This window comes from Lolium rigidum, chromosome 6 (assembly GCF_022539505.1).
Source record: "Lolium rigidum isolate FL_2022 chromosome 6, APGP_CSIRO_Lrig_0.1, whole genome shotgun sequence".
Lineage (NCBI taxonomy): Eukaryota > Viridiplantae > Streptophyta > Magnoliopsida > Poales > Poaceae > Lolium > Lolium rigidum.
The window spans coordinates 68,396,111-68,415,847 of NC_061513.1; the positions used below are offsets into that span (position 1 = coordinate 68,396,111).

General features: G+C 49.9%; 2 protein-coding genes across 2 annotated transcripts; both read left to right on the forward strand.

Moving 5' to 3' along the window:
* Positions 1 to 628: 628 nt before the first annotated feature.
* On the forward strand, positions 629 to 7,736 carry LOC124666695 (ethylene-responsive transcription factor ABR1-like). Its single transcript, XM_047204028.1, has 2 exons — positions 629 to 980; positions 6,540 to 7,736. The coding sequence occupies exons 1-2, from the start codon at positions 629 to 631 to the stop codon at positions 7,394 to 7,396; spliced, it is 1,209 nt and encodes a 402-aa protein (XP_047059984.1). The 3' UTR covers positions 7,397 to 7,736.
* Positions 7,737 to 12,014: 4,278 nt separating this feature from the next.
* LOC124661944 (protein LIKE COV 2-like) lies at positions 12,015 to 15,499 on the forward strand. The gene is made up of 8 exons (XM_047199833.1): positions 12,015 to 12,149; positions 13,193 to 13,245; positions 13,331 to 13,440; positions 13,863 to 14,030; positions 14,462 to 14,559; positions 14,685 to 14,811; positions 14,977 to 15,100; positions 15,181 to 15,499. Exons 1-7 carry the CDS (start codon positions 12,030 to 12,032, stop codon positions 15,078 to 15,080), a joined length of 780 nt encoding a protein of 259 aa, XP_047055789.1. The 5' UTR covers positions 12,015 to 12,029; the 3' UTR covers positions 15,081 to 15,100; positions 15,181 to 15,499.
* The last annotated feature ends 4,238 nt before the right edge of the window (positions 15,500 to 19,737 follow it).

Sequence of the window (19,737 nt, forward strand, 5' to 3'; positions counted from 1 at the left end):
TCATCCTGGGACACGGATGATCGGATGGATCCAATACTGCCGACATACACGGATTGGTGTGCTCGATCGTGTACATTGCACGGTGGCCGATCATGCGTACAGGTCGGCGCGTTCACACTGGGGAGCGATTGACTGGGATCAACGAAGCGTACGTGCTACTGCCTACTGGAAGCTACGGAGAATTACCAGGAGAGAGACATTCCTCCGTTTGTTTTTAATATAATCCACAGGTAAAACTGGCATGTATGTTTTAGCGTCCTCTTCAGAGAGAGAAGAAGAGTAGAGAAGACAGAGGATGAGAGGAGAGGCCATGTCACATGTCAGAGGAGGCCCCGTTTGAAACGAACCTTTCAAGACGGCTAGTATTTCATCACGTTTTTTCCTTTATTGGAGATTATTAGCTTGCACGCACGGGAGCACCGCCCACTAGCGCTATATATCTGCCTCGGTCATGCTCGGAAATGTTCGGAGGGTTGAACGGAAATTGAATGAGGTAGATAGATAGCCAGATATCTCCTACTCCGGAGTGCCAACCTCTACGACGACTCTCCTCTGCCTGCTCTGCCATTTGGAAAAGGAACCTACTACTTGCTGAGCGCCTAGAAGGAGTCCGTTGCATGCGACGTTGATGTGCTTCGACCTGGCGGACCAACGCAGACCGCACGGCAGCGGCGGCGGCGGCCGGGCGGTGAAGGACGGCGGCGAAGGTAGCAGCGGAGCGGCGGCGGGCTCGGCAATGACAATGGCGGAGCTCATGTCCGGGTACTACCAGGCGCAGGAGATGTCCACCATGGTGTCGGCGCTGTCGCGGGTCGTCGCCGAAGACGATCCCTGGGCGGCGGAGGCGTACCAGTGGGCGGCACCGGCGACGACTTCGTCCGGCGGCATGGGCCTGGAGGAGCAGGCAATGCGCGGCGGCGGCGGCGGGTACGTGCACGAGCTGGGGAGCTACCCGGGCGCGCCATCGTCAGAGTTCGCAGGTAAACAGTCAACACACGCATGCCGTAGTAGTAGCTTGGTCGAGCAGAGCTTTGCATGCTCTGCTTTTTGCCTTTGCTTGCATTTCATATTGCTCCACCCAGCTTCCGCGTGCTCTTCTTTCTTTTTTGCCCGTTTTGGTATTCTTGCGTGGTACTCCATCTCGAAGGGGCGTGCTGGGCGTCCCCCGGGGGATCAAATCCCGGGATCCCCCGGGTCACAAGCCGTCCGATTAAGTCAACTTAGCAACTGCGTCCGTCCGATATAGAACATGCACAGGAGAAACTTCCTCCAGCTCCACCACGTGGGTGGACCCCACCATCAACAAGCTTCGCAGGGAAAAAAAGAATAGGTCGTCGTCTCCACAACGAGCCCCGATGCTGCAATTAAGGAAAAAAGGACGGAAGTCCGACGAGACTGCCGCCGCTTGCAGTACCGTCGCCGCCGCCACTTGCAGTATCGCCGCCGCCGCCGCCACCGCCGCCGCCGCTCGTAGAACCGTTGCTGCCACCGCTCACAGCATCTCCAGCAAGGGCTAGTAGCACGTCCTTTTGCCGCTCGTACCATCGTTGCCGTCGTCGGCAGCACCGGCGTCGTAGCATCTCCGTCCATGCCTCGCCGCATCGCCGCCGCCTCTCGCGAGCAACCACGGCGAACCTTTGGCGGCTAACGCCGCCAGCCCCATCGCAGACAAGCCCGCCCGCCCTTCATAGCAAGGCCGGTAGCCTTTTGTAGCGACGATGGTCGTCGGCTGGCGACGAAGCGGGTCCGCTCGCCGGCGCGACTACCTCGGCGGCTGGTAGCAACGCCCAGCCCCTGTTGCGGCAAGCGCCCGCCCTTCGTAGCAAGGCCGGTAGCCTTTGTAGCAACGCTGGCCACCGCCGGCAGCAACCGCCTCCGCTCGCCGGCGGCAACTACCTCCGCCGCCGGTAGCAATGCCGCCAACCCCTTGTAGCAAGCCCAGGCTCCCTTTGTAGCAATGCCGGCTGTCATTGGTAGCAACCGCCTTCACCGCTGGTAGCAACTTCAGCAACCACTTTGCAGCAAGGGCGGCAGCCGCCGGTAGCAACCGCCTCCCCCGGTAGCAGCAAGGCCGGCCGCCGATGGCAGCAACATCTTCGCGAGATGTTCCCGGAGCGGCGACTCGCAACGGTGGCGCGGCATGTAGCAACGGCCGGCGGCGCGACTCGCAGCAACGGCCGGCGGCGCGACTCGCAGCAACGGCCGGCGGCGCGAGTCGCAGCAACGGCCGGCGGCGCGAAGAGGGGATTTGGGGACGACGCGCTCGCAGAGGTGGAGGCCGGCGACGAGGCGGCGCGCTCGCAGATGTGGAGGCCGGTGGAGAGGAGGCGCGTTCGCAAGGGGTCAAGGTGGAGGCAGGACGAGGGACAACGGCGGCGTGTGGCCGCGGTGGTGCGAGACGCACCAGAACATACGAGAAGCGAGAGAAAGAAGAAAACCGTGTGCGGAGAAGATGGTTCAGGAAAGAGATAAGGTGGACCCACCACTGTAACTGCCTGGACACGCGTCACCCGTATGAGGCGGAGGAAATAATCGCGGGATCCCCCGGGGGGAAAGGTAGCGTTTTCCCATCTCGAAACGTGGCGCGACTGGGCAACATGTTTCAGCTAACTTAATAATCATCATGCGATAGGTCCAGATTCAGAGGCACACTGACGACCTGCTAAGCTTGTAACATGAAATGCCTGCATCGCTGCACAACAAGTTGATCCCACGCCCAAAAATTAAAACTAAAACTGAAACTGTATTAGCACCGGGGTAACAATATCATCCATCTTATTAACTTGAGCATGAAGACAGCAGAAATTTGAACGTCCAGCCTCTAATTCTGATCGACTCTTATGTTTTGTTCAACAATTCTTTTTAATATCTTAACAAATCTGACCTGTTGGCAAAACTACTAGCTTGTTTCTTCCGCGCCGAAACTATTTTAGCATCACGCCCCTGGGTTAAACAGCAACAAAAATGGAGCCAAATTTATATAGGTCAGTGCCAGTTATATTTGACATAGGATTTTTTCAGTGGTTCGACGCCCCAGCGCTATGACGCCAGCCTACGTTAGGTGCCCCACCTTACGGTGTCGAGCTTGCTTCTGCGCCAAAGATGCTTGACACCAACCAACAATATTACGACTTCATATAGTAGTTCGCACCGAACTCAACGGTCTAAATAATTCCTCCAAAGTTAGATAAGAGCACCAATGGTGAAAGCGGTATGTTTGTGTCGCCCCAGTACAACCACGTAGGTAATTGACAAATGAAGCTATAGCTAATTATTTGTACATCCAAAGCTAACAATTATTGATGAGCTCTGCAAAGTACACAAGACCATCTCTCTTGCCTCCTTTTCCCTCTCTCTTTGCCCTCTCTTTCTTGTGAAGAAGTGGTCTTCTCTTCAAACTATAACTTCACTTCTAAGGCTTTTACTTTTTCAGCTTTAGGATACCTGAACCTACGTGGACCGAGGGTCCTGTATGTTGAGGCATATCATTAACCATGTCTTAAGGCTGTATTTCGCAAAAAAGTTTGATTTATAAAAGAAATACACATTTTGTGTCGTATAAAGAACCAGGGAGGGAACACGTATGTGTTTTCGCCAGTGCAGTACCCTAGGCATAAAGCGCCTTAGAAAAAAGATAAACAAAGAAGGAAGAAGAAGGCCAAGGCGTGGCCAACAAACGAGTCGTAGGTACGGATGTCATGTAGCAGAAAATCGAAACGTTGGACGGAACCGAGGCGCAAGGACCTGACATAGCTGACACATAAAGATGAAACAAACTCTATCTCTAGTCCCCTGTCGCGCATGCAGCGCAGGTATAGCTGAGCTGCCTCACAGTTGTACGCCACCACCTTAGAGCATCTCCACTCGTCCCCCCGAGGAGGCCCCCGGCGAGCGTTTTTTCCATCCGGACGGCGAAATTCGGCCCAGTCGCGCCCCCGGTTCCTCGTTTTCGTCCGGATTTGGGCCTAAATTCATCCGGCGATCCCACGCCCCCGGCCCCCGGGGAGCTCTCGGGGACTCCGGACGAGTGAAAAGCGGGGAAGGCCCGATCTGTCGGTGACTCGACGCACGAACCCCACCGCCACGTCGCTCAAATTCTCCCCCACCCCTCGTATCTCTCTCGCCGCCGGCACCACCCCGCCGGCTTGTTGCCCAGATTGCGCCGCCACTCCTTCCCCACCTGCCTATATTCCGCCGTGTTTGGACGACGGCCTATCTGGCTCGCTCTTCCGCCGGCTCGTTTTCCGGCCTGCTTGCTCGTCGTCGCTCGCGGCTCGGGTTGCCTCGACCACGCCCGTCGGGTGTTCGTCCATTTGCCTCGCCGGCCATGGACTCGGACGAAGAGGAGGAGCGAGATGTTCGTCGAGCTTATGCAAGAAGAGATGGCGGCAGCCGCCCAAGACGAGGAGCACATGATGATCCTTGGTTGCTTGGCAAGCATGTACGCCGGACCGGCAACTCGTCGGCGTGGTGGGTCGGCACGAGGTCGCCGGAAGTGCAAGCCGAGACAGCGAATGGAGGGCTACTGCATGTTGTACGCCGACTACTTCGCCGACAATCCATTGCACGGTGAGGCTGTTTTCCGGCGTCGTTTCGGGATGAGCGAAAGCTATTTCCGCAAATTGTGTATGCCATCCGCCACTTTGATCCCTACTTCGGATGCAAGGCGGATTGCACTTGGTTTGGTTGGATTTTCGTCACCTGCGAAGTGCACGGTGGCTATGAGGATGCTGGCGTATGGAGCTCCCGGTGATACTGCGGATGACTATCTTCGGATGGCGGAGTCCACCGCCCTTGATTGTTTCTACCGGTTACGCGGGGCCGTCATAGCGGTGTTCGGGGACTATTTCTTGAGATCACCCACTGTCGAAGACACTCGGAGGATCCTTGCAACAAATGAAGCTAGAGGTTTTCCGGGGATGCTTGGAAGCATTGATCGCATGCATTGGCAATGGAAGAACTGTCCGTTTGCGTGGCGGGGAATGTACAAGGGTCACAAAAAGGCTGCAATGTGATACTTGAAGCGGTGGCTACCCATGATCTTTGGATTTGGCACTCTTTCTTTGGTATGCCTGGATCCAACAATGACATCAACGTCCTAAACTGCTCCCCGGTCTTTTCCAAGCTTGTTGAGGGTCATGCTCCCCGGTGGACTATGTGATCAATGGTCGGCACTACAACAAAGGATACTACCTTGCGAGACGGTATCTATCCAAAGTGGGCAACATTTGTGAAGACGATCTCCAACCCTAGCACCCCCAAACTTTGCGAGTTTGTCAAGAAACAAGAAGCTTGCCGAAAAGACGTCGAGCGAGCATTTGGTGTCCTACGGCGGAGATTTGTCGTCGTCCGGTTCCCCGCTATGACTTGGTCCAAAGATCGGATGTGGGAGGTGATGAACTGCTTGTGTGTGCCTACACAACATGATTATTGAAGATGAGCGAAAGCATCCGGTTCCTCCGGGTCGAGCAAGAAGCACCATATGAGAGAGAGGGTCCTCTTGCACGGCCCTAATCACCAAGTGCCTCCATCATGGGCCGCCTTCATTGCTATGCGCCGGGAGATTCGAGACTCTACAATGCACCGAACTGCTTTGCAAGATGATCCGGTGGAGCACATATGGAGGCTCCGAGGCAACGCCAACGCCGACGCCAACTAGTCTGTCTTAATTTGTTTGAAAAATTGTGAAATTTATGTGCTTCATTTGTTTCAGCACTTGTTAAACATTGTACTTGTTATCGCCGAATTTGTTTCAACAATTTTCGTCCTCTTGTTTGCCGAACTTGTTAAATTTTATGTTGAATTTGTTTGAAATATGTCAAATGGTCGAGGTTGGGGGTTTCCTGCCGGGGGGACGGCTGGAACTTCGGCGCTCCCCACGCCAAAACTTCATCCAATCCGGACGAAAATTTCGCCGGATTTGGGCGTGGGGAGCGCCAACGAGTGGGGATGCTCTTAGTACAAAAGTCTTTGACCGGAATTCACTGTACCACTGCAACGCAACAAAGATACAGCTAAGGAGCATTTTCCGTATAAACCCCCTCATCTTGTAGATACTCTGGAAAGATACGTACGTGGTGCCCAAAGTATATCGAGAAAGATACGCTGGAAATCTTGCCTTTATTTATTTCCAGGAAAAGGCCAGGATCTCTCCTTCATTGCATTCCTCTTTGGTGACGAAAAAGCTGTGCAAACCGTGAGCTGGTGCTTATCACTCTGCGGCCCGTTTTTTTGTTTTCTTGTCACTTATCATGGGATTTGCTGTCAATCATTTCTTTTTTGGATACCTTTTTTCTACTGGCAGTACCGCTTTCCAGTTCATTCGAAAAATTAACTCTTGACAGACGCGTTTTATTTAACACCTTGCAACTTTGCGAAAACGCATTCTCGTTCACATTCATGCATGTGTATAGTCAGTGCGAATACGGGAGCAAGTGTTCAAGTTGAATCGCGCCTGCGGCTTTTCCTTCCGCTTTTGCTCTTTCCTCGTGTCGAAACTGGTAACTCACTATATATACCCCGTGTCCGTGCGTGCGCAGGCTCGGACCACAGCTCTGACACCCAGAGCGCGACGACCATGGGCGACCAGCACCACAACCCCACCTCCCCGGCGGCGGCGACCAACGCGGAGGCGTCCGAGGCGCCGCGCCGGCGGTACCGCGGGGTGCGGCAGCGGCCGTGGGGCAAGTGGGCGGCGGAGATCCGGGACCCGCACAAGGCGGCGCGGGTCTGGCTCGGCACCTTCGAGACGGCCGAGGCGGCCGCGCGCGCCTACGACGACGCCGCGCTGCGCTTCCGCGGCAGCCGCGCCAAGCTCAACTTCCCCGAGGACGCGCGCCTCCACCCGGCCACCGCTGCCGCCGGCGCCGTCACCGCTGCACCGACCCAGGCTCCGATCGCGGCAGCGTCGTCAGCCTCCCCGGCCGTGTACGCCGCCGGTGCAACCCAGGCATCGGAGTACCTGCGCTACCAGATGCTCCTGCAGGGGTCCAGGGACGCCGCCGCTGCCAACAACAACCAAGCCACCACCCTCCTCCCGTTCTACGGCGGCGCCATGAGCAGCTCCTACGGCGGCGGCGGTGGCGTCATGAGCAGCTCCTACGGCGGCGGCGTTGGCGGCCCCCCAAGCGGCTTCCTCGGCTCCTACTACTCCTTCCCGCCCTCCACCGTCTCCGTCGCCACCGTGCCCTCCTCCTCCTCCTCCGCCTCCTCTGCTCCGGGCAACTACTACGACCCGCACCAGCAGCAGCAGCAGAGCGACGCGGCGGCGGCGGCGGGGGCGGACTGGGACTGGCAGAGCGCGCTGGCCTCCTACGCGGGGACGACGGCCTCCTGGTCCGACTCCAGCAGCCAGCACCACCATCATCACCAGCCGCCGCACAACAACAACCAATAGTGTAATCGGAGATTCTGCGCCGTTCTGGAAGAATAAGAAGGTGTGTACGGACGCGGATGGAGATGGGCGCAGCCCAGCAGCAGGTGGAGTTCGAGAAGGATGTCGTCGATTGACAGCGATCTGCTCATTTTGTTCGTTCGTTGATTAGTTTGGCTAGCGTGGGGTCAGTCAGTTATCCCCTTATTTTATTTTAGTTCAGTTACTGCAACAAGGATGGAAGAGCAAGCATGTCTAGGAAGATGGTGGCATGGCTTGATGCTCGAGGATGGAGTTTGAACTTTGATAGATAGACATATTTGGGAAGGATTTACTCCGGTTATTCTCAAAGTTCTTTTAGGTACTCTAAAATAATGTCGCTACCCTGGATGGAAATGCAGAAAAATTCAATCTTGCTTCATCTGATTGTGCAACTAGACATGTGAAACTTGGGTGATGAATAACTACTCCCCCGTTTCATAAGACTTGGCAAGAACTTATGGAACAAAGCAAGTACATGTCAGTATATCTAACAACTATGGTATTCATTCCATGGTCAGACAGACACAAGCGATCGCAATCTACAATTTTCTCTTGTGTTTGAGTGCCATTGTTTCAGATGTGATAAATTGCAGTAGTTTTATTTTGTCTATAAATAGGAATTACTGCTTTCATTGTCCATTTGAAATCCGAATCTAGTGTCAACTCACATAGAAAATAAGGACCCTAATAGGGAGCGGCAATTCGGGGCACGCCCTAATGGTGATATGCCACGTGTGAAATTTGAAATTCAAAATCTTCATCGCACCGTCGATGAAGAAAACGTTCGGCTGGGATTCCATGGCACCGTCGCGGGAAGGTTTACCCTCCATAAATTTGCAATACATGGCGACAACCCAATAGTTATTCGCCATCACCATCGCACTGTCGGTGAATAAATCGTTCGGCTGGGATTCCATGGCACCGTCGCGGGAACGTTTACGCTCCATAAATTTGCAATACATGGCGACAACCGAATGGCGATCCGCCACGTGTAAAGTTCAAAATTCAAAATCTCCATCGCACCGTCGGCGAAGAAATCGTTCGGCTGGGGGTCCGTGACACCATGGCATAACGGTTCGGCTCCATAAATTTGCAATACATGGCGACAACCCAATGGTGATCCGCCACGTGTGAAGTTTAAAATTCAAAATCAACATCGCACCGTCGATGAATAAATCGTTCGGCTGAGATTCCATGGCACCGACGCTGGGCACCATAAATTTGCAATTCATGGCGACAACCCAATGGTGATCCACCACGTGTAAAGTTTAAAATTCAAAATCACCATCGCACGTTAGTGAAGAAATCGTTCGAATTAGGTTTCGCGGCACCGTTGCGGGAATGCTTACACTCCATAGATTTGCAATATAGGGCATAGCCCAATGGTGATCGTTCGGCTGGGTTTCATGGCACCGTCGCAGGTTTCGTTTACACTTCATAAATGTGCAATAGAGGGTGCAACACAATGGTGATATGCATCCGTGAAGTTTGAAATTCAAAATCACCATCGCACTGTTGGTGAAGAAATCGTTCGACTGGGGTTTTTTGGCACCCTTGCGGAACGTTTACGCTCCATAAATTTGAAATAAGGGCACAACCCAATGGTGATCCGCCACGTGTGAAGTTTGAAATTCAAAGTTACCATCGCACCGTTGGTGAAAAAACCGTTCAGCTGGGGTCCATGGCACCATCGCGAAAACAGTTGGGCTCCATAGATTTGCAATCCAGGCTACGACCCAATGGTGATCCGCCAAGTGTGAAGTTAAAAATTAAAATCTCCATGGCACCGTTGGTGAAGAAATCGTTCGGCAGGGGTCCGTGGCGCCATCGCAGAAATGGTTGGGCTCCATAAATTTGCGATCCATGCCATGCCACAACGGTGGTCCGCCACATGTGTAGTTTGAAATTAAAAATCATCATCGCATAGTCGGTGAAGAATTTTTTCGGCTGGGTTTCCATGGCACCATCCGGAACGGTCACACTCCACAAATTTCCATAAAGTTCAACATTCGAACAAGTTTTCTGTAACCCTACGACCAAAACAATAAAATTTCTAGTGACTTCGAAAAGATAGATACATTTGGGAAGGATTTACTCCACTTATTCTCAAAGTTCTTTTAGGTAAAATAATGTCGCTACCTGGATGTAAATGCACACAAATTAAATCTTTCTTCATCTGATTGTGCAACCGGACATGTGAAGCTTAAGTGACAGTAGTTCTACTCCCCCGTCTCATAATTATTGACAAGAACTTATGGAAAGGACGAAGTGTGCATCCTCAATATATCTAAGAACTATGGCATTCACCCCATGATCAGCGACACAAGTGATCGCATTCTACAATTTTCTCTCATCTTTTAGTGTCATTGTTTTAGGTGTGATAACTCTCATTAGTGTTGTCTATAAAGAGGAATTACTGCCTTTCTGGTCTATTTGAAATCCGAGTAGTCTCGATTGACAAAAAATTAAAGGACCCTAAGGCCTTGTTCGATGCAAGTGTTTTGTTGGGGGTTTTGTAGTGTTTTGAGGTGTAAAATCTAAGCTCGATTAAAACACGTTAAACCACCCCAAAACACTTTGGGGCCATTCGGCAGGCCGGTTTCAGCCGGGTAACGCCCAGGAAACACCCCAAGACACGTCCGGCCGAGGAGGAATTGAAACGCTCCACCCCCCCAATTCTCAAAGTTCTTTTACGTGAAATAATGTACTGCCTGAATGGATATGCACACAAATTCATTATTGGTTGATTTGATTGTGCTTAATGAACACGTGAAACTTTGAGTGATAGTAAACGTATGTTCTACTCTCTTTGTTTCATAATTCTTGACAAGAATTATGGAATATATCTTAGTATTTAAAGCAAGAGGCAGCTTTCTACAATTTGTGCTGATGACTTTCAATAGTGTTATTTTGTGTGCAAAGAGAATGTATTACCTTCCATTTTGAGATCGAGTGCAGGATCAACTCACAAAGAAAATAAGGACCCAATAGGGGCGATAGTTTATAGCACGTTTCAATTGTGATCTACCACGTGGCAAGTTTAAAATTCGAATCTGCTACCATCAGACCGTCACGGGAAAATTGTTCGGCTGGGTTCCGTGACAATTACCGCGTGCCGAACGGTGATCCTCCACGTGAAGTTCAAAATTTCAAACTCCCATCACACCTTTACGGGAAAATCGTTTGGCCATGGCTTCGTGGCCAAACGGTGATGCGCCAATGTAAAGTTCAATATTTTAAATTTCGATCACACCTTTACGGTTTTTTTTTTTTTTGCAATTGTTGCACCCCAAAGGTGATGCACCACGTGTCAAGTTCAAAATTTGAAATAGCCATCGCACCGCCGGGGCAAAGTTCGGCTGGGGTTATGTGCCAATTGTCGTGGCCTGCTGGAACGTTTGGGGTCCATAAATTATAAAAAGTTTGGTGGGGTCTAGTAATTTATGTTTCTGTTTAATTCACAATGAATAAGCAAAGGAGTCGTTTTGATTTCTATAGAAATAATATAGAACATGGAAGGCTTCTCAAGGATCTCGTTGTAATTTTTGTTTTTTCACAAGGTACTTTGCAACGTTCGTTGTTCTTTTTAATGCGAGGTTCTATTCGCAAAAAAATCCTCCGCGAGAGACAAAACTTCTCCACAAGTGGATGGTTCCAAAGATGTCGTCGTGCGTCGTATTCCTTTAGTTAATCGTTAACGCAGACGAGCCTAGATAAACCCCGTAGATAATGCGGGGCAACCCTGCTGATGCTTCCCTTTGCCACACCCTAAAACCTCGAGGTGGCATTTGCGGTTTTTGTTGATCTAACCAATGGAACCGGGGATGGGATTCCTTGTAGATCCAGACGAAAAAAAAAAAGACGCATTTCCTCCTCCTTCACAATTTCCAGTTCAGGTTTTCGGATTCTGTGGGCTGTAGGTAGACGAGAGCTCGTTCTCACGTTGGCCCATGAATGGGAAGTTCTCCGAAGGTCGGCCCATGTTTATCACGCGCGGACACTTGGAGTGGCCCATGAAAACCAGGAATAATCGTCAGCCCGCCAGTTGAGGTATGGTCGCCGCCGTCGGGCGCGCGTGGAGAAGGACCGTTGAACAGACCCGGACCGCCCCCGGTCGACCTCCGTCCGGTTCGACTCGACCCTACCCGACGTCCGTCTCGTCGCGGTCGGACCGGGCCAGCTCAACGCCAGCCCGGCCAACACGGCACGAGCTCTATCCGATCCGACCCCACAAGGCCGACGCCGCTCAGGGTGAGCAAATCCCGCAACAGAGCCGACGCGCTGGCCGCCACGTGGTGCCGGCTGTGGGAGCCGAGGCAGCTGACACGCGCTGGCTTCGCCCTGTTTACAGGCGGGTCCACCCTGTCATACATAGCCTCGAGGAAACTCGCTGGCTGGCTGGCTTGGACCTGGGTTGACGCTTCCCTTCGCTGGGTTGCGGACTCCGCCAACAACCGCTTGCGCTTGCTGCTACTTTCCGTCAGTCCAAAGAAAAAGGCAGCCGCCCGCAGGCCGCAGCGACGCCTCACCCGACGCCCCCCCCCCTTCCCCGCGCCTCCCGCCGCAGCCAGCGCGAGCCACCCCGCGCCCCGCGGGAAGGTTGGGGAGAAGCGCCATGGCGGACGAGAAGGAGTCCACGTCGGTCCCGCTCAGCCAGGCGGCGGAGGCGGTCGACCCCGAGGACCCGGCCAAGTCGCCGCCGCGACCCAGCTCGCCCACCGCCTCCACACGCAAGGTCCGGATCCGTCTAACCCTGCTCCCGCGCCCCCTCCTAGCCGGCCTAATCGCCCGCATGTTCCTGCGCCGATACTGTAGGGCCCTACCGGCTGTTCGCGGCGCTTGGGTTGCTGTGCTTCCAGATAGTTGGATCTGAGCTCGATTTATTGCGCCGCTCGCGTGCCCAGCTGTACGAGTTTAGGATTGAATTTACTAGTCCTGGAGATTATTGGGGATACGGAGTTTTTTTTTTCTTTTGTAAGGAGAGACGGAAGCTGGGTCGAAGCTTACGAATGATTGCTTTGTGGGCTTGCAAACTTCATGGTTAAATGCTGTAGCGGCGACTCAGTTTGGCACTGGAATTTTAATCATGCTGCGGTTTGGCCCCAAATGCTTTCAATCGCCTTAACTCGAGCCAAAATTCATGGTGAGGGTGGTTGCTAAATTTGATGGGAGTTTTCATGGCTTCAGGATTACGAGTGTAGCTAGGTGCAACTGAATTTACTTGTTCCGGAGATTATTGGGGATATTGGGCTTGTTTGGGACAGTGCAGGTGTCGCAAACGCTATCGATTGATAGTTTTCCTGGGCTTGCAAACTTCATGGTTGAATGCTCAAGCGGTGACTCAGTTTCGCACAGGAATTTTAGTTACACTGCGCTACTTTGATCGCTTAAATTGATGTCACTTGTGAGATGGTGCTCACAAGTTAGGACGCCTTCCTCTCAGTTGTAACAGTTTGACGATTATAGACATTAAGCGTACATTCAGAATACAGAGTTTTTCGAGCCAGGCCCATCTTTAGGTGCTCTAATTGCACTCAAAGATGGGTTTGCACTCCACACTTTCCCTGGAAAGAGATCTATGAACGAAAAAAAATTCCAAGTTCATTAACTTGGTAAGCTGAATATTTTTCTGCTTGACGCATTTCTTTTACGTGTCCTTCATTTGATTATGTAGCACAAAGTAATTTGCGATTCATGCATTATCAGCATGTACTTGAATCATATATGGGTAAAATTTCTTTCACTAATTTGCTGATGGTTGCTACATTTTGTGTGTAGGCATGCTGCGCTGTTCTTCAAAGTTGGGTGTCGAGAAAATTTATGACCGGATGGTACATCCTTTGCTATAAATAAGTTCCATAAACATGTTACCGATACTATGCATACCAACCTTTTTTCTGTTTTCATGTTTTTCAGTGTAGTTCTTTTTCCTGTGGCCTTCACCTTCTTCATCACATGGTGGTTCGTTCAGTTTGTTGATGGTTTTTTCAGTCCACTATATGCAAAAGTCGGAATCAACATATTCGGTAATCCTTGTATTTGTATTTGTACTTGTACTTTTATGATCATGCTGTTTATGGTAGTGATGAACTTACTATCTTAGACTTACATATACTGTATTGTAACTTCTAGTTACCTGGCTGGCATCTTGTGCTCATCGGTATAAAAAATGCACCCACGGTTCTAAAAATTGAGGTCCTATGGCAACCAATCAAAATATCTAGCTTTATGTGTAATGGGATAGTATAGCTAATATTGATGGTATTGGTAACTGCATTCTTGAATACTTTTGCCATGGGGTTAGCAATAAACATTTTTTGACCTAGATCCTCTACTGCAGTAATGATTTGGTCATACTTGACCATGTGCTTTATATGGAATTCAGTCGTCGCAGAATCGACGTTTATATTCGTAGCAAGTGCTTATTCTTTTCACTGACACTTTGCAGGTCTTGGTTTTCTGACTTCTCTGGCATTCATATTTCTGGCTGGAATATTTGTTTCTTCGTGGTTGGGTTCAACTGTCTTCTGGGTTGGAGAATGGTTCATCAAGAAAATGCCATTTGTAAAGCACATATATTCGGCATCAAAGCAAGTCAGCACTGCCATTTCACCAGGTTATAATTCATATCATATGTGTGTCTTGCAGACTCTCTTTAATGCAATTTAATAATTGCCCGTACATAGTTAGCATCTTTTGTCATATGCAATGGACCAAGTGTTAGCTCTATGCTTAGAAATGCTCTTCAGACATTGTTAATACTTCCCTTTTACAGCTTAAATTACATATTAGCTTGCAAACTCAGTAAATAGGAACAACACATTTTGACCTTTCCCTGCAAAAACAATGTGATGTATCTGAGAGGTTTGTCCTTCTCCCGAGTCTTACCCCCATTTTAACTATGTTATAAATCAGTTCTTTCTCGTCTTTTTGGTCCATTGTTTCACAGTTGGGTTCTATTATGTTGACTTTGTTCTGTTTGTTACCAGAGTATCACAGGGCCTATTGTGCATGATGACTTATCATAAAATTATTTTTGTTTGACAGATCAAAATACAACAGCATTTAAAGAAGTTGCGATAATTCGGCATCCACGTGTTGGTGAATATGCATTTGGATTTATAACATCAAATGTTGTCCTTCAGGTACTTAGTTTTGACAAGGATCTTTGGTTATATCAGGAATCTGTTATCCAGAAGCTCCAAGTGATATGTGCCATATATTCTTCATGCACCTGTTTTATGGTCTTTTGTTTTGTGTCGTACTACAGACAGACAAAGGCGATGAGGAACTGTGTAGTGTTTATGTGCCAACAAATCATCTATATATCGGTGATATATTTCTGCTGAACACTGACGAGATCATCAGACCGAACTTATCCATTCGAGAAGGAATTGGTAAGTTATGATGGCTATCCTATTCGTTTTACTGGTTTCTCCCCTTGTTTATTTCTTGCTGGCTAGAGCTGATAATGGAACTTCCCCGGAATGACTTGGCTAATTATTACTTTTTGGCAAACAGCATTAATCTAATATATTATTATTTTTCTCCTGGCCCAACAGAAATTATCGTTTCTGGAGGAATGACCATGCCACAGGTGATAGCATCACTCGAACCCATCCCAAAGAAGAGCCAGAGCATCCGCCTAAATAGAATAATGACATGAAGAGTCGTTGATACTACGAAGTAAGAAAACTCAGCCATTCGCTTAGTTGCTTCAGCCATTGTGTTTCATGTTGACTGATATTGGCTGGTCCATCAAGCAGCTCGTGGATGCGTGGATGGGCGACTCAGGTGCTGGTCTGTTTGTGCTGTTCGTATGTAATGTGTTACATGTTGAGGTTGGATTTGGGAATGTGATGAACAAGCTGGACTTAAGCATCATATCGACGCCCTGGAATACTATCATATGACACCTGTTGCTCTTCTCTCTGTTAGCTGACTGGCCCAAAATGTTAACTTTGGTGCACCTGAGTGTACAAGTAGTGTGCCTGATTAAATTCATTTGTAAAAGTGTGCCGTGTAACACCATGTTGACTTCGTTACTATAGTATACAAAGTGCTGACTGGTTTCTTCGCGACCAACTCTTCGCTTCATGTTTCTGGGTACTTGTTCAAGGTTTCTGAACTTTTGCGTACATTGTGGTAGTCAATGTTGAGAAAATCGCTTATCGGGTTCAACTCGGTTGGCTAACGATTAGCGATTAATAGGCAAATCGGACGATTAATCGGGCGATAAATGAGTTAATCGGACGATAAATGAATTTATCGGCTAATTAGTGACCACTGAATAGGGATTAATCGGCGATTAATCGTTGAATCGGACGCTTTTTTGAACAGTGGTGGTAGTACCTAAGTGCTGGATGCTAGTACCACCCCCTCCGTGGTGTGTTGTTGCTCTCCAGGTGTTCAGAAAGTGGAGAACAAGATTTGGCCCTCTGTAGGCTTCATGTTGGGCGTGCGTGATTGTACATACAGTTATCGGGCAAAGACGGGTAAAACCAGACCAAAACTAGAGAAAAGTGAGGGCATTTCAGAAGAGTGGCGACTTGAATTAATGGTATGCAACGGACGAAACCAAGAGCAGTGGTAGTAAACAGAAACTGAATTATGCTCCAACTGGCAAACACATATACGAACTCCATGCCTCCATGGTACCAGTCAAAAGAGCGAGCACAGGTAAAGCTGCAGCAATTAACTTGCCTAATCAAAGTTTCTGAACTTTTGCGTACATTGTGGTAGTACCTAAGTGCTGGCTGCTACCTCCGGTGTGCTTCGCTGTTGCTCTCCAGGGGTTAAGAAAGTGCCGAACAAGATTTGGCCCTCCGTAGGCTGCCCGTGATAAAACCAGACCAAAACTAGAGAGAAAAGCAAGGGGCATTTCAGAAGAGTGTTGGCTTGAATTAATGGCATGCAACGGGCGAAACCAGGGGCAGTGATAGTAAACAGAAACTGAATTAAGCTCCAACTGACAAACACAGATACGAACTCACTGGTATCAGCCAAAAGAATGCGCACAGGTAAAGTTTGCAGCAATTAACCTGCCTAATCAATGGTTCACCAAGACTCGCTGACAATTACAAATATGCAGCGAAACAATTGCATTACGGACATCACTAGAGAAGCAAAAGCTACTCCTATGGGCTCATTATGCTTACTAAAGAACGCATCAGAAGATTCAGAAGTGAGACCGATAACTGCACAACGTCTGTAGTCGATGATCATCGACTGTAGTACCATAGTATCAACTTCAGAATGGGGAACTGACCACTCACTCTGCATATGGATGGCCAGCGGTGCACCCCTCGAATCGTCTTCAATCTTCACCGGAGTCCTCAACGGCGGGTGCGTCGCAAAACACGCAGCGTGGCCTGAAGAACGGGTTGGAGCGGCAGGGAAGGCAGAGGCAGTCGTGCTTCACCGGGACCAGGCGTACCGACGCCGGCTCGCGCGCGCAACCCGGGCACCAGACGGATGCGGCGTCCGGCACCACCATCTCCGGAGCGGGCGCCGCCGCTGCGACGGAATGATCGGCCACCTCCGTCGCTGGAACGGACTGATCGGTGGTGGGCGGCGGCGACTGCGGCTGCACCTCCATCTCTGTTGCCTGATCGGCCGCCGGCGGTGAATGCGTCTGTGCCGCCGCCGCAGCGACCTCCTCCCAATCGGACGGCTCTGCTCTCGAAACAAGAAGAAATGTTAGTCCAATAACGAATTGCGCTCAAGCCAAGAAACGAAGCGGAAACAACGGAGGAGAACATACCGGCAGGGGCGTTGAGGTTCAAGTCGAGCATCATGTTCGAAGCCAAGAAACCGGTCTCGCTCCCGTCGCTGGAGTCTGCAAGAAAACCAAGAAACCAAAACTCTCAAACACACCGAAATCCAAGAAAAACACGCCGACATCGAGAAAAAGAAGAGCGCGATTGGGCACACACCTACACTGCCCACATGGCCGTCGCTGAGGGACGAGCGCTCGTCGTCGGCGTCACCCAAGTCTGCAAGAAACCAAGAAAACCGAACTCTCAGAACACCAAAACCCAAGAAACCTGCGGACATCAAGTAGAAGAAGATCAGCGCGCTTGGGAACCTACCTCCACCGTAGTCGCCGAGGGAGGAGTGATCGTCGTCGTCTCTATCCTCCCGCCACCTCTGCGGTGGAGGTGGCTGCGCTGATCCGGGAGCATCGAGTTCGGTGGCCTTCCGCTTCCCTGCCATCTCTCGCCCGCCTCGGACACCACTGCACTACCAAGCAATCGATTGAACTCCTCCGAAAGAACCGTACAGCGAAGTGGGGTGTTCTTGAGAAAGGAAGCTACCGGAAACAAGAGAGAGGTTCAGGGTAGGGACAACGCCCGGAGGAGGAAGACGAGACTTATAGAGGGAAGCGATACGCGAGTTGGATTTTGGACATGAACGGTACAGCCCAGCTAACGGCCTGACACGTTTGGCACAGCCCATTTAGGGGCGGTGTGGCCCGGTGAATTACGAACCCTCAAATGTAGCCCACGCTGCATATAGCCCGGTTTTAATTTTCTTTTTTCAACCTTCAAAACTTTTGATTTTAAAGTTTCAGAAAATTTTGAAAAAATACATAGACATAGATAATGTTGTAATTTATCAGTATATAAATTTCAGATTGAAATATATTATTTTTTCCCTCAGTAAAAATGATAAAATCTAGATTTTAGTGTATTGATCATTACTTATTACTGTTCACAAATGATGAAATCAAAATTTGTTATTTTTGTTGAGCCCAAATACTATATATTTTATTCTGAAAATTTACACACTTGTATATTACAACATTGTCTACATCACAGTATTTTTTGAATTTTCCTTAACATGTTTGAAATAAAAAAAATCATAGGTTAAAAAAAGGCCTACATGTACCCCTAGCTACAAAAGTCCATTCTGTGAAGTGAAGGCCTTATGAATGTAAGCTTTATCCATGAAAGAAGAGCATGGAATGTTCATGCTCATGGTAGGGAGCTCTTATTCTCCGCCCTTAGAGCATCTCCACCGACGCACCCTAAATAGGCGCCAGCAGGTGCACCGGTAGCGCGCTATGGGGACGTCGGTACCTGCTCTCAATTTGGGAAGAGGTGTTGCACACACCGACGACCCCAAACCGGCGCTTCCAATAGGAAACTAAAATAATCTCGAATTTAGAAGTCAGATGATTTTATTAGAATTTGTACAAACTTTGACAAATTTAACAAAATAAGGGTAAAACATACTCTTATGGCAGCAGTCGAACGTACTGAAGCCTAGGCTATCGGCGCCGTCACCGTCGGAGGAAGTGCCAAAGTCAAAGTCGCTACTGCTCTTGTCGATGTCATCCGTTTTTACCGTCGGTGCTATTGCACGGGCGTCGATCGAGGTTGATGGCATTCGATCGCCAACCACCGGACCACATGATGTTGCGTCACCAGCGACACGTCCTCGACTCCTCGTTGATCGACTGGTGCTATGGGTCGTCGGCGCCACAATTCCCGCACATCCTAATTTGGGAGAGATGCTGCAATGTGTGTGTGTGTGGGTGGGGTGGGGTGGGTGGGGGGGGGGGTCAGGGGTAGCTGTTGATGGAGAGTTTGATTTGCTGGCACACACAGAGGCCAGAGGCCCTTCGTGCTCAATTTGGTCGAGCACAAATCAGGAGTTTCAAGTGGGAGAACGCCTGTGCAAAGTTGCATACAAGTTCTTTGGTCCGTTGACAGCGGGTCAGCCCATCGGAGCAGTGGTCTACAAGCTCCTTTTGCCACATGACAATCGCATTTTACTCCCAATTACTCACCAGTGATTAGTGTACTACCTCGTCCACCTGATCTCACATCGGCTGATGCTTCGCCGGTCGAAATTTTGGAGCTCCATATGGTTAAGAAAGCTAATCAGGCTTTGGTGCAGGTCAAAGTTCGTTGGAAATCTATGCCAGTTGAGGCAGCCACCTAGGAATATTATAGTGCTACGTCGGCGATTTCCGTTGGCTTCGATTTGGGAAGGAGCTCAGTTCGAAACTCGTGTTCCTCTCTTTCCGTCTGTTCTCTCATCCCATGCTTGCTAATCTCACCTCCTACCTCCAGTTCTGTCTGATTTGTCCGCAAATCAGCAACGGGTCTTGACAGAAAATTGGGGAAGCTCAGTACCTCTGGGGGCTTCAATTTTCTGTCTCTGCTCTCTAGTACGAAAAACTGTTTAGCATCCAGCTGCCCTAGTAAAATTTTGTTTTCGTTTCAAGGGATACTGGAGTATCGTTAGACTCAGGGGATGCAGTGCACTAAACTTCAGGATACAATTATTTGTGTGAGCTTGCCTTTTTTATTTCG

Coding starts and splice junctions, on each gene's coding strand:
- LOC124666695 (XM_047204028.1), top strand. CDS start 629: ATGTGCTTCGACCTGGCGGACCAACGCAGACCGCACGGCAGCGGCGGC. Junction 981..6,539: donor GCCATCGTCAGAGTTCGCAG/GTAAACAGTCAA, acceptor GTGCGTGCGCAG/GCTCGGACCACAGCTCTGAC.
- LOC124661944 (XM_047199833.1), top strand. CDS start 12,030: ATGGCGGACGAGAAGGAGTCCACGTCGGTCCCGCTCAGCCAGGCGGCG. Junction 12,150..13,192: donor CCACCGCCTCCACACGCAAG/GTCCGGATCCGT, acceptor TTTTGTGTGTAG/GCATGCTGCGCTGTTCTTCA. Junction 14,812..14,976: donor ATCCATTCGAGAAGGAATTG/GTAAGTTATGAT, acceptor CTGGCCCAACAG/AAATTATCGTTTCTGGAGGA.